The sequence below is a fragment of the Myodes glareolus genome, chromosome 25 (assembly GCF_982192425.1).
Source record: "Myodes glareolus chromosome 25, mMyoGla1.1, whole genome shotgun sequence".
Taxonomy (NCBI): Eukaryota; Metazoa; Chordata; class Mammalia; order Rodentia; family Cricetidae; genus Myodes; species Myodes glareolus.
Window position 1 is genome coordinate 3283580 of NC_142050.1, and position 13353 is coordinate 3296932.

Sequence of the window (13353 nt, forward strand, 5' to 3'; positions counted from 1 at the left end):
AATAACAGCCAGACACTCTCGCCCTCTTCTCTTTCGTCATCGCGTCATTAGTAGCGACCCCTGTTCCATCCTTTCTCCTTTCAATGGCACTCCTTTGTGACTGCACACAGCTGAGAATGCCATCTATTCAATGTTTAAATTGGAATTCTTCAAGAGTTTGAGTCTTGGCTTTCTTCTTTAGCTACTGAAATAATTGATTTCACATGGTTTTGATTCCAGGGTGAAGCTGGTGCGGTCGGTGCTCCAGGCACTGCTGGTGCCTCTGGTCCTGGTGGTCTTCCAGGAGAGAGGGGTGCTGCTGGCATACCAGGAGGAAAAGGAGAAAAGGTACCACTTGGGGTTGGACCTTGACACAGAATGTCTATGCACTCCAGGCAAGGATTCCCAGTTGTGTACCATCCTTAGCAGGTGTTCTGGTAGCATTTTGACATCTACATGCATTCCCCTCTGCCATCTTGCACCTACTCATGTCTAAACTCACTAATCTGGCAAAATTCGTTGCTACCATGGAATATCATGCAAGCAGATGGTGTTGAGTAATACATGAGGCTCATTTTAATGCCCCTAACAATAATGCTTCATCCTGCCCTAATGAGTGGAGGGAGCTCTATTGAACAGCTGTCAACCGTGCTAGGGCATTCGTTATGTTGTGTGAGTGACCAGGCACCGCAGCCCATTGCCATGCCGCCTTCTTATTCCATTCTCATCCATCTGAAACTTGCTTCATTATGAATCAGAGGGATATTTATTTTTTAATCTTCAATAATAATCTGAAAGACGACTTAAAAATGAATTCCATACAGCTTTCGTCATTCAGTGTCCTATAGAGTGGTAGGAAATTGAAAAACACTAAAATTCTTAAATATGGCACGCATAAACCCTTCTATAAAAAGCATTTACAGTTCATTTCCACTTTGACAGAAAGCAAAGCATGGCTCTTCCCTTGTGCTTTCAGGGCGAAACTGGTCTCAGAGGGGAAATTGGAAACCCGGGCAGAGATGGTGCTCGTGTAAGTAGAATTTTGTTTTTAATGTTTGTGCTTAAATTTTGTTTTTGTATTTTACTCAGTTTGAATTCAGCAAATTTCAAATTCAATTTTAGTAAAACTGGAATCCACTACTCCTTAGATCACTAATAAGATCATCTTATATGCTCCAAAAGAAAATTTAAACATGACACACTTTAAAAATCACATTTTGACTTTTTCTACCGTCTTTCTCGTTCAACATGTCAACTCTACACTGCACACCAAAAGCTGTAGGATCAGAAAAACACTGATTGCTTGTTTTAAGTGATAAAAGGGCTTTTAGAAAAGCAACAATTCTCTTATATTTTAAAAAGCCACAGTCCCCAGTGATGCCCTACTCCCCATTTGTCTGCCGGAAGACTGGATCTAAGGGCAGCTGTGACTACCCTGGGTGTCACAGATGACCCTGAGGAAGGATAGTTATCTTCCCACAGCTGCCAGAACCATGACGCTTCCTGTGTAGACTACTCTGTCACCTCTTCCCCCAAGGTGGTAACCCATGGTACCGCATTCCTGGTCTTTGCCTAGAGTCATGCAGTTCTCATAGTTCCAAAAAAGGCTACTTATTTGCTTCCCTCCAGGGAATTTTACCAGTGAGGAAAGAGTTCAGAACTCCCACATCCTGCTCCTGTTCCTGTTCTAACCTTTCACATTTCCATAACCTTTATCGGTTCTTTCCTCAGTGGTCCTGTAGGTCTTTCTGAGCTGTCTTCCGGAGGACCTTGATAAGCAGCTCCAACATGGACCCATGGCTTTCTTTTTTCATTATTATAAATCTCTCTGTCTCTCTCTCTGTCTCTCTCTGTCTGTCTCTGTCTCTGTCTCTCTCTCTCTCTCTCTCTCTCTCTCTCCTCCTCTTTTTCCTCCACCACCTCCTCCCTCTTTCTGCTTATGTATGTTTGTATGTGCGCATGCGCACACACCCTTTGAGAGAATATGTGCCTGTAATAATGGCTAAATGGGGAGGTCAGAGGACAAGTTATCAGTGTTACTTGTCTTCTTTTTTCATGTGGGTCTCATGGATCAAACACAGGTCATCAGGCTTGACTGCAAACTCCTTTACCTGCTGAATCATCTTGCTGGGTCTCAGGAGTTTTCTTGATGTCCTACCATAATAAACATTGCAGGTGTTCGACACTTCTTGAGGAGGAGGTGTGGATGGTGTGTGCTGTTTTCAGTAAGCCTGCTTCTTTTTTGGTTCTAGGGTGCTCCTGGTGCTGTAGGTGCCCCTGGTCCTGCTGGAGCCACAGGTGACCGGGTAAGCATGCATTTGGACTTAGTTTTTCACTGAGTTGTAGTTGTAGTTCTCTGAGCTGATAGAACTATCTAAAATTCCCTGCTTGCCCTTGACCCAAAGAGCCCCAACTATTCATTTTTTATGACTGGGTCTAAAAACCATAAAAAAAAAATCTAGTTGGTGTGGGAGCTGAGAGTAGCAAGAAACAAATGATGCGGCTGTGCTCGCTCTCCGGGCCTGCAGCTGTGCTGCGGCTGTGCTCGCTCTCCGGGCCTGCAGCTGTGCCGGCCGTCTGAGCTATACCTTCAGCCCTATCATTTGTTTTAAAGACTTTCCCTGTTGCCCATTAACAATGTCCTAATGCACAAAGCCTTCTCAAAGCCTTCAATTGTAAAAAGGAAAGAAAATCAATAAAATACATAGTGTGCCCATTTCACATTGAACAGTCCATTTAAAACAGAACTTATTTATTGTATTGCAAAGATTGCAGCAAATAGATCAGTCCGGTGTCCATCTAAAAATTAAAATGTCCTCCTCCTGGTATTATGGGGACTGATTTATAGTGTTTCTGCAAGTGAACAACCATTACCACTCCACTGTTTAAAATGAATCCAGCCTTAAGCAGAGGAAGAATTCACCTCATTTTATTCTCTGAAATTCTCTTCCAAGGTAACTGCAAATGCTAAAATGGGCCTCTGTCTGCTGTCCTCTCTCCTCCTCCCACCATCTATGAGAGGCACATTAAGCAACTCATCTGTGGCCTTTGTACATTACAGGGTGAAGCTGGTGCTGCTGGTCCTTCTGGCCCAGCTGGTCCTCGAGGTAGCCCTGTAAGTAGAAATCAGAGCTTTCTGAATACTGAGTTCACGATTTACAGATATTCATGAAACTGCGAATATAACAACTTTACCTTCCTCCTAGGGAGAACGTGGTGAGGTTGGTCCTGCTGGCCCCAATGGATTTGCTGGACCTGCTGTAAGTGTCACCTAGAGCAGATTAATCTGACAAACTCACAGTGAGTCCAAATGTCAGTGCTCACAGCTCGTCTCCCGACAGGGTGCTGCTGGCCAACCTGGTGCTAAAGGAGAGAAGGGAACCAAAGGACCTAAGGGTGAAAATGGTGTCGTTGGGCCTGCTGGGCCTGTTGGAGCTGCTGGGCCATCTGTAAGTTGAATTCACTGCTATCCAACATACTTTAGCATTTTTATAGTCCAATACATGGCCGTTAGGGGCTTACAATCTACTAAGCATTCCAGATAAAAGACATTTTTTAAGAATTCACATTTAAACACCACTTGAAAGTTTTATAAATGTCTTATTTTCATTCTTAGTAATCTATAGGGTTATTAATACTGAGAAAAGAACCTTTATTTCATGTGATATAGATAATTGTGTTTCGGTTCTAAAGTTTCCTCAAGGATAGAGGAAGAGACAAAAATGATCTATTGGAGAACAAGAGCAACATTTGTGAGAGTTACTTGTTTTGTGATTTCATACCTCCTTTTTGCTTGAATTTAGGGTCCAAATGGCCCACCTGGTCCTGTTGGAGGTCGTGGTGATGGAGGACCCCCTGTGAGTATTTACAATTCACTCACCATTTTCCTTCCTTAACTATGGACTAGTGACAGTTGGAAAGTTTTAAGATCCTGGGAAATTTGAAGCTGGGCAGTTGTGGTGCCTTTAATCTCAGCACACAGGAGGCAGAGGCAGGCAGATTTCTGTGAGTTCAAGGCCAGCCTGGTCTACAAGAGCTAGTTCCAGGATAGGCACCAAAGCTACACAGAGAAACCCTGTCTCAAAAAAAAATATATCTTGGACTGTAATAAGGGGATGCCTAAGAGTCATGTTCATTCTAGTCAGAAGAATTTGAAGTTAGACAGCACCGAGATTACAGTCAGCTATATGGGTATTAGCTCAACCTCTGATGCAACTTATGGCCTCAGATGTTGTTACTGCCTCAGTCAAGAGAGTAAGCAGAAACCTAGGTAGTTTGACTGGGAAATAGTTACGTATTTCTTTCGTACCCTTTTTCCTTTGGCTAATGCCTCACTTCTTCTGTCTGATCAAGTCTTCTTCCCATCTTGAATTACCATCACAGCATTTTAGAGACCCGGAGGTCTCTAGGAATGAATCCCTCTTCCTTTTCCCCCTTTAGTCAGTGCTCTGGGTTATTTTTATACTTCTGTCAATAAACAACACTGCTTTTTCTCTTGTCCTTTCCCCTTCACCCAGCCAATTGGTCAATAAATATTCACATATCATAATGAAAATATACTATGTTCTCCCCTATCACCATCAGACAACCTGTTAGCATTTCAAAAACTACCATCAACCTTAATGTAAAGTATGGGCATTACAACCAGTAGCATACTAATAATGTGAAGGGGAGAGCTTTCAGGACCCTAGTAAAGTGATCCCTTATCTGAAGCTGAGTGCTCTCTCTTCTATCTCTAGTCCAATCTCTAGTCCCATGATGATTTTCCAAAGAGATAATGTCTCTCTTTTCCTAGTTCTTGGAGTTGGTTTGACTGTGGAGTTGTAATGTGCTTGATTCATAGGGCATGACTGGCTTCCCTGGTGCTGCTGGACGGACTGGTCCCCCAGGACCCAGTGTAAGTATATCACTCCAAACATATATCTGAATTTACACTTACCATAAGACCTGGCGGCCTCTAGTAGGAAATTAGAAAAAAAGTTATCAAAACAAATTATTAATATTTGCTAGTGCTTCCTGATTTTAAATTATCTTTGATGAATGATTAAGGCAAAATCATTAGAGATTATATTTTAAAGTATCAATTTCAGTAGCTGCTATTCATGCAAATACTTGCACAATTTCTTTTAAAAAAGAAAAAAGCAGGGACTTTGGTCACATATCTGATATTTCTATATCTAATTACCCTTTTATAGCTAACATTCTACCTCCATTCTTAAGCTATAATTGTTTCTGAATTTAAAGGTGGTTTGGCCCCTAATTTAATTCTAATTCAGTCCCTCCTGTCAGGGCTAAAGAGAATTTAATTAATTATCAAGGATTAAGTATTCTAGTTAAGATTTCAGGAAAAAAGAAATAGCAAAAAAATGTTATTTTCTTGGAATCTTTTAGAGATTCATAACAGAAAAGTTTTTCATTCCTTGTAGGCATTTAATTAAACCTAGTCAAGAGCATATTCAGTTCCTCAGTTATGGACAGAAGGCCAGGCTTATCTTTGCTTAAAAAGAACTGGGCAGAGTCTGCAGGAATCCAAAGTCCCTTAATTTGTTGCTAAGACTTAAATCTCTTCCTGGTTCTGATTCCTTTAACCAGGGTACCAGTGACATGACATGCATTGCCTTCATGGCTGAAATTCTCTGCTGACTCTGCCTTATCGGTTTGCTCTGTTACAGGCAGGATCGTTTCTACCTATGAGAATCTTAAAATTTACAAAAATGGCTGGGATATTATTTTTCTGAGTGACATTGTTTGAGTCCTAACGTCCAGGAGCTGTGCAGCTCTTCTCCCGCTCTGGAGCAAAGCGAAAGGAAATGACCTTGTATATTTAATCACAGGGTATTACTGGTCCCCCTGGTCCCCCTGGTGCTGCTGGTAAAGAAGGGATCCGTGGTCCTCGTGGTGACCAAGGTCCAGTTGGTCGAACTGGAGAAACAGGTGCATCCGGTCCCCCTGGATTTACTGGTGAAAAGGGTCCCTCTGGAGAACCTGGTACTGCAGTAAGTGATTTCAAATTCCTCTCTCTTAATACTTATGTTGAGTTAAAATAAAGCCCCTTTACCGATGCCCAAGTGGGATATATCTACTAGTGAGTAATGCAGGCTCTCAAGTTGAACTGGGCTGAGCCGGGAAATCTGTCCAGCACACAACATGGTGTCACAGTGTTAACAGGTGCGCTGAAAGCACGTAATAAGATTGACAGAGGATGCGGGAATGCAGCTTCACTGCAACAGCCCTTTCTGCTCTCAGGGGACCTAAAATTTCGAACAGAATCCTATCGCTGTGGCCACTCTTCTGTCAATTAATTAGGCAGCTTAAGCTGCTGTTCTAAACATCCTTTGCTCAAAGTTACTGCTGCTCCGCAAGGTGCCCACGTCAAACCTTAGGAGTCAAGGTCAGGATGTGCTTCCTGCATAGTCTATAAAAATTAGGCCCCTCCCCGTCTGTGAATGGCTGTTACTGTCAGGTACATATATACACACCAAAATGTAAACTTATGGTGATCTTTAGAGAAAGAATGTATTGCACCGATTAGAAGTCACTGGCCTGTTCCTAAACCCAGGATCCCTCATTTTCAGAATCCTCCAGCTAATCTACATTATGAGATAGAGTCTTACCAGTAATAATCAACAGTTCTTTTTCTTTTGTCTAGGGACCCCCTGGCACTCCAGGTCCTCAGGGTTTTCTCGGTCCGCCCGGTATTCTTGGTCTCCCTGGATCTAGAGGTGAACGTGGTCTGCCAGGTGTTGCCGGTGCTCTGGTGAGTGTTTGACACCATTCTGCTTCTCATTAACATAATAAAAGATTTTAAAAGCTGCCACTTCAAACATGACAGATTGATCACTGAATAACTCCACTTAAGATTTTTATTCATGGCGTTTTCTTTCTACAGATCCCATGTCACTTATCTAGGAAGCTTTAATACTACCTTACTTCGACACACACTATAAAGACGCAGCTTAGCATTATGCAGAATGATCTTTGTTCTTTCTACATACTTAAGAACGATACAAGCTCTAATTGCATTTATTTCTCTGCAATGTGAAATCCGGCAAGAAGAATGAGACTCTGAAAGTCCATGAATCATTCCATTTATATATGACAGCAGCTGGGAACCATCTTTTATCCAGAAACAATCAACTTCATGAATTAATTTTATTTGGAATGGTGGAGCCATCAGACCTCCCACTCACACACCTTGCACACAGCCACATCCACACAAATGACCGATAGGTGTAGAGACAGTGCAAGCATGGTGCCAATAGTGTTTCTTACATGGTGTGGACCATCTACATTCAGTTTACCTTCTCTCTCAACTACAATTCCCTGGGCCTTGTTTTGGGAGGGTGAAGTTCGCTTTCTCTTTTATGATAGTGATGTGATTTTATCTTCTCTGCTGCTCTAGGGTGAACCTGGTCCTCTGGGCATCGCAGGTCCTCCTGGGGCCCGTGGTCCCCCTGGTGCTGTGGGTAGCCCTGGAGTTAATGGTGCCCCTGGTGAAGCTGGTCGTGATGTGAGTGCAATACTTGGTTTGCAAATAAAACCAAACAATTTCTTTGTGGGTTAACTTCTAGTTGAGATGAGGTTTCCTAACTAGATAATTTACTTCCCCATATAGACTTTTCTTTGAGTAAAACTATGAGTATTACTTCATTTTGGAAATGGCCTTTAACTAGCATAGTTTCAATTGGGGACCCAAATATTTAGGATATTTTTCAAAAAATTAAATTAGGAGGTTTCTGCTTTTTTTTTTTTTTTTGACTGTCTGAACACTAGGAATAATAAAAGTGGAGTAATAGAGACAGTGGGGCTAAACCTTGCTTGGAGTCTTAAAGTGCATTGTATTCTCATAGGGTAACCCTGGCAGTGATGGTGCCCCAGGTCGTGATGGTCAACCTGGACACAAGGTCAGTATACTTTTTCATCTTTCTCTGATTTAAGAGTGATTAAAATACTGGTAGATTAATGCTAAGTTTCACTGTTGCCTCTGGTAGGGAGAGCGTGGTTACCCTGGCAACATCGGTCCTACTGGTGCTGCCGGTGCACCTGGTCCTCATGGTTCTGTGGGTCCTGCTGGAAAACATGGAAACCGTGGTGAACCTGTAAGTATATTAATGCTGTTAGCCTCATGGACTTCTCTATGACTCCATACTTGGGGGTCATCAAGATAAGGATTTGGACCTAATTGAAGAGTTCTGTTTTTCTTTTCTAATTGACAGGGTCCTGCTGGTTCTGTTGGTCCTGCTGGTGCTGTTGGTCCAAGAGGTCCTAGTGTATGTACATGGTGATAATTAGCATTTAAGAATTAAGATGAATAATTCCAAACAATCTACTTAGACAACAGATGTTATACAGGCTAGACTTCAGTATTTTAGTCCATGCAGAGAAATGACTTTATTTGCATGATTTTACTGATTTTAAACCAATTCTGCTTGTTTATATTAGTTAGTTTATGTGCTACTCAGTTAAAGGAGATGGCCAGAGAAGATGGCAGTCCATTTAGATTTTTGTATGCCTTAAATTTCCTTTTTAAATGAATTAAACACCCTTTGAATAAAACTGTTATTGTTTTAAAGGGGTAGAAACCCATCACTTTCTCTTTCTTTATAGGGTCCTCAAGGCATTCGAGGTGACAAGGGAGAACCTGGTGACAAAGGACCTAGAGGTCTTCCTGGCTTCAAGGGGCACAACGGATTACAGGGTCTTCCTGGTCTCGCTGTAAGTAAGATCTGACCCTCCTGCATGAGTTCTCAGCTGAAGACCCCTGATCAGATGCCCACTGCTACTATCTTAAAACACCATGCCTCCCATAGCCATTCCAATTCTCTAGCTAACTGCACCTCTCTCAGAGAGGATGGTATTTCATATCCCAACACAAGAAGTAAAGGGTTAAAAGAGAAAGAAACATACGTATATTAAAATCTCCTGGCAACTGTGTCCTTCAACCCCACTTAAAATAAATATAATTAGAGGGATGACTAATACTGCACTGTTGAAATAGCTTGTAGAAAAAAAAATAATTGAACATAATAGATATAATGGGAGAAAAGAGCCCCACTTTACATTTTCAATTTTCCGAATCCAGCGTCCATTGAAACTGAAGTTTTCCAATCATGTTGAAAAAAAAAAAAGCTATCTCCTGACATGTGTTCTGAAAGTATGATTTTTCTCCATTCTCTCTTTAAAGGGCTTACATGGTGACCAAGGTTCTCCCGGCCCTGTAGGTCCCGCTGGTCCCAGGGTAAGTGAATCAAAGTGAAAGGTCCATCTCTTAAACTAACGAGTTGCCCAGGCAATGAGCCCTGAGCTACTGTCACCTGTAGGGTTTCCCTCATTGACAAGCACTTGGTACCCTTCTTCTTTAGGGTCCTGCTGGCCCTTCAGGCCCTGTTGGCAAAGATGGTCGATCTGGACATCCTGGACCAGTCGGGCCTGCTGGTGTTCGTGGCTCTCAGGGTAGCCAAGGTCCCGCTGTAAGTATTACTTGGAGAGATAGTTTAGGGCATCCCTGACCAAAGGGATGCTTTCTTCAGATGATCCTGAGGAGATTTTAGTCACCCAAAGGAGTAGTTCTACTTCAGTTGCTCGTTAAGAAGCTTTTTACTCTCTTTATGTGATGGGCTTTTTCAGTCTATCTCTGTGTCAAGTTGTTTGTTTACATAAGCTTGTTTCTATTTCTCATTGTTAGAACGTGTTTTTATATGAAGCACATCTTAAATTTTCTTGTCCTGGTTACCTATCCTACCATCACCAGTTAAAAACCCCCTCTTCCACTCTTCCTTTCACAGGGTCCTCCTGGTCCCCCTGGTCCTCCTGGCCCTCCTGGTGTTAGTGGAGGTGGCTATGACTTTGGTTTTGAAGGAGATTTCTACAGGGCTGACCAGCCTCGCTCCCAGCCTTCACTCAGACCCAAGGACTATGAAGTAGATGCAACTCTGAAATCTCTCAATAACCAGATTGAGACCCTCCTCACTCCAGAGGGCTCTCGAAAGAACCCTGCCCGCACATGCCGGGACCTAAGACTCAGCCACCCAGAGTGGAATAGCGGTAGGTCAAAATATTCAAACCATAAAGATCCCTCACACAGCTGAGTTTCCCAAAATGGATTTTCACTGATGTAAGGATGAAAGTGATCCCCAAAACATCGACACCATCAAGACTCAGACCTAGTTAATGAAACACCATTTTCTTCCCCCATCACACACCCACCCTGAAGTTTGTTGAGTTTGTATTTATTTCCTTGCAGTCCTGGGGATTAAATAGAAGGTCTTAGACATGTTGGGCAAGTGTCCAACACAGAACAACATCCCCAAGACACGCTTTACGTTTTGTTTTGAGACAAGATCTCATCAAGTTGTCTAGGCTGGCCTTGAATTCATTCAAGTCCCAGTAGGCCTTTAAGCTTTGATCCACCTGCCTCAGCTGGTGGTAAAAAGCATTCTAATGGGATGTTTTATGAAGAAAAGGGGGGTCTTAAACATAGCCACCCTCTTTCCATTAAATGTGGAATAGGTGATGGAACAGCACCGTTAAAATGTTTTCGTGGGGATCAATATGAGTAACAAATTATTATTCAATTTTCCATTTTGTAGTAAGGAGTTTACTAGCTGTGTTTTCTTTTTTGAAAAGATTACTACTGGATTGACCCTAACCAAGGATGCACCATGGATGCCATCAAAGTGTACTGTGATTTCTCTACTGGTGAAACCTGCATCAAGGCCCAACCTGTAAACATTCCAGCCAAGAGCTCATACAGCAGCGCCCAGGGCAACAAGCCCATCTGGTTAGGAGAAACTATCAATGGTGGCAGCCAGGTACAAAATCCTCCAATACTCTTCCTTCTACTAAATATGATTTCCTTAGGGTCGTTTGTTTTTTAATTACTTGTACTTTAATCCTTTACCCACACAGGTTTATTAAAAGAAACTGCTCTTTTAACAAGTCCCAATTCTATCCTAGATTGCACCTTAAAAGATTGGATACATCCATCTAACTCAACATTATTAATTGACTTAATGGGTAATCATTGGAGAAATGACTAATGCCATTTTGTGTAAAGGTGCACTGGCCAACAGCTAGCCCCCCTGGCTATGTATGTGTATTTCAGAACATGGGCAGCTTTCCTGAATTTTTAATCAAACTTTTCCACCAATGTTACTGAATGACACTAGAACTCAGTATATTTTAGAAAACAGAATGAGCCTGGCTGCATCTCACAGTTGCTAATTCCAATGAAGGAACATTTGCAGACATGCGTAACAACCTGAGTCAGGTGCTCTTTCCAATGACCTTAGCCTCAGCGGGTAGAACCTACAACCCTCAAGGCAGCTCAGATTTAACAAGTGCATTGAGTGTTCTTAAAAAGCTCCCTTTTCCTTAGCCCCAGCTATGACTTCACTATTTCTCCTTATACCACACTGTTTTTATTTGAGTTTTAATGAGCCTTTCACTCAACTGCAGTTCTCACCTTCTTCTCTGCAGTTTGAATACAACATGGAAGGAGTAACCTCTAAGGAAATGGCAACTCAACTTGCCTTCATGCGCCTGCTAGCCAACCGTGCGTCTCAGAACATCACCTACCACTGCAAGAACAGCATTGGATACTTGGATGAGGAGACTGGTCGCTTGAATAAGGCTGTAGTGCTGCAGGGTTCCAACGATGTTGAACTTGTTGCTGAGGGCAACAGCAGGTTCACCTACACTGTACTTGTGGATGGCTGCTCTGTAAGTAACGGGAAAATGTAGGGAATGGGGGGAGGAAGTCTAGCTTTGACTAGTAAGTGAGCAGATGAATGAGAGACATAACTTAATTGGCCTTTCTTTCATAAACACATTTAAGTTCATCTGACAATTCTCTGATAAACACAGAAATTCTTATTAGATACTGCCTCCAAGAAACTCTGATATACTGAGCTGACTCTCATGCCTACACAGTCATTGCTTTCCCTTCAATATTTCGGGTTGTTAGAGACTAACTTATACCAAAATTGAAAACTTTTTGACATTTGAAAGACCTCAGCTACACCTTAGACTATGGCCTACTTTCAAGTTTGTGTAGAGCACCTCCTTTATATGGAAAAAGGTGTGTAGCCTATTTTATACAATACGCTGTAAGTAGAATAAAATTTTAAATGTAAAATTACCACATACCTAGTCAGCTCTCTCTTCCCATGTACAGACACACAGAGAGACACATACACACCATACATTTACCTTGAAAATGGTATTGTAAAAATGTTACTGGGATGTGTGTCCAAATACATTGAAACTTATTCTAAGTGAGAACCCTCCCCCGAAAGACACCCTGACACTGTAATGATGTCAGTGATGAACTTCTTAACCAGGGACACATACCTTCGGGAAAGCGTGGGCCGGCCAAACAGTGGAGCCCCTAAACTCTGATGCTTGGCTATAAGGCAGATGCTGAGGTAATGCCATCTTTTACCTTTTCTTCCTTCCCCATTTTTTTTAACCAGAAAAAGACAAATGAATGGGGCAAGACGATCATTGAATACAAAACAAATAAACCATCTCGTCTGCCGTTCCTGGACATTGCACCTTTGGACATCGGTGGCGCTGACCAAGAATTCAGTGTGGACGTTGGCCCAGTCTGTTTCAAATAAGTGAACTCAACCTAAATTAAACAACCAAAAAAACCCTGAAAAACTTTCTCTTAGCCATTTCTCCCCTTTTCTAACTGAAAGCTGAATCCTTCCATGTCTCCTGTGTACCTACATCTTCAGCTGTGGGCAGAGAGAAGGAGTGGTCAGAGCAGTGTGCAATATGATCGGATCAAGAGCCCTCCTTTGTCCTTCCCCAAAATATTTGCAATGTGGTTTTTTTTTGTTGTTGTTGTTGTTGTTTTTTAAATCTGACACCTGTTGTGGAAATTGTCAACCTTTGTAAAAAATCCAAAATAAAAATTGGAAAATAAAATAAAAAAAAACCATGAACATTCGCACCACTTGTGGCTTCTGAGTGTTTTCCACAGAGGGAAGTTTAAAGCCCAAGCCTCCAAAGGGTTAAACTACCTCAAGAGTATGAGTGTAGGCCCCTCTATGAGAACTGACCCTGACAGACAGGAACTGAGGTACTCATTTTGTTTTGCTTGCAATACAAAGGTGCTAATTTTTCAGATACTTGAAGAATGTCAACGGTGCTAGAAAGAATTACAGAAGATATATTCCTCCATATTGAGTTGTATTGTGTGAATTTTTAAAATTTAATTTAGCAGTCCCTTATCTCATCTTATCCCCAACTAAAGGGATGCAGATCATTTGCCCAACATTTTTCTCTTCTTTAGATTCAGCATTTGTTTTCTGCTAACCTCATTTTCATTCTTTTTCATAGTTCCAAAGAAGTCTTGTTTCTTGGACA

The 13353-nt window shown here is 41.9% G+C and overlaps 1 protein-coding gene across 1 annotated transcript in view; it reads left to right on the plus strand.

Annotated features, from left to right (window-relative positions):
- The window catches only part of Col1a2 (collagen type I alpha 2 chain), a 34625-nt gene extending 21688 nt beyond the window's left edge, over window positions 1-12937 (plus strand). Inside the window, exons 32-52 of the mRNA XM_048436854.3 lie at window positions 220-327; window positions 956-1009; window positions 2232-2285; window positions 3041-3094; window positions 3186-3239; window positions 3321-3428; window positions 3783-3836; window positions 4823-4876; window positions 5814-5975; window positions 6629-6736; window positions 7382-7489; window positions 7830-7883; window positions 7971-8078; window positions 8196-8249; window positions 8587-8694; window positions 9164-9217; window positions 9342-9449; window positions 9765-10023; window positions 10606-10790; window positions 11458-11700; window positions 12453-12937. Of these exons, the coding sequence (XP_048292811.1) occupies window positions 220-327; window positions 956-1009; window positions 2232-2285; window positions 3041-3094; window positions 3186-3239; window positions 3321-3428; window positions 3783-3836; window positions 4823-4876; window positions 5814-5975; window positions 6629-6736; window positions 7382-7489; window positions 7830-7883; window positions 7971-8078; window positions 8196-8249; window positions 8587-8694; window positions 9164-9217; window positions 9342-9449; window positions 9765-10023; window positions 10606-10790; window positions 11458-11700; window positions 12453-12599 (2238 nt within the window). The 3' untranslated portion in view covers window positions 12600-12937. The remainder of the gene's footprint in view (window positions 1-219; window positions 328-955; window positions 1010-2231; window positions 2286-3040; window positions 3095-3185; window positions 3240-3320; window positions 3429-3782; window positions 3837-4822; window positions 4877-5813; window positions 5976-6628; window positions 6737-7381; window positions 7490-7829; window positions 7884-7970; window positions 8079-8195; window positions 8250-8586; window positions 8695-9163; window positions 9218-9341; window positions 9450-9764; window positions 10024-10605; window positions 10791-11457; window positions 11701-12452) is intronic.
- The last annotated feature ends 416 nt before the right edge of the window (window positions 12938-13353 follow it).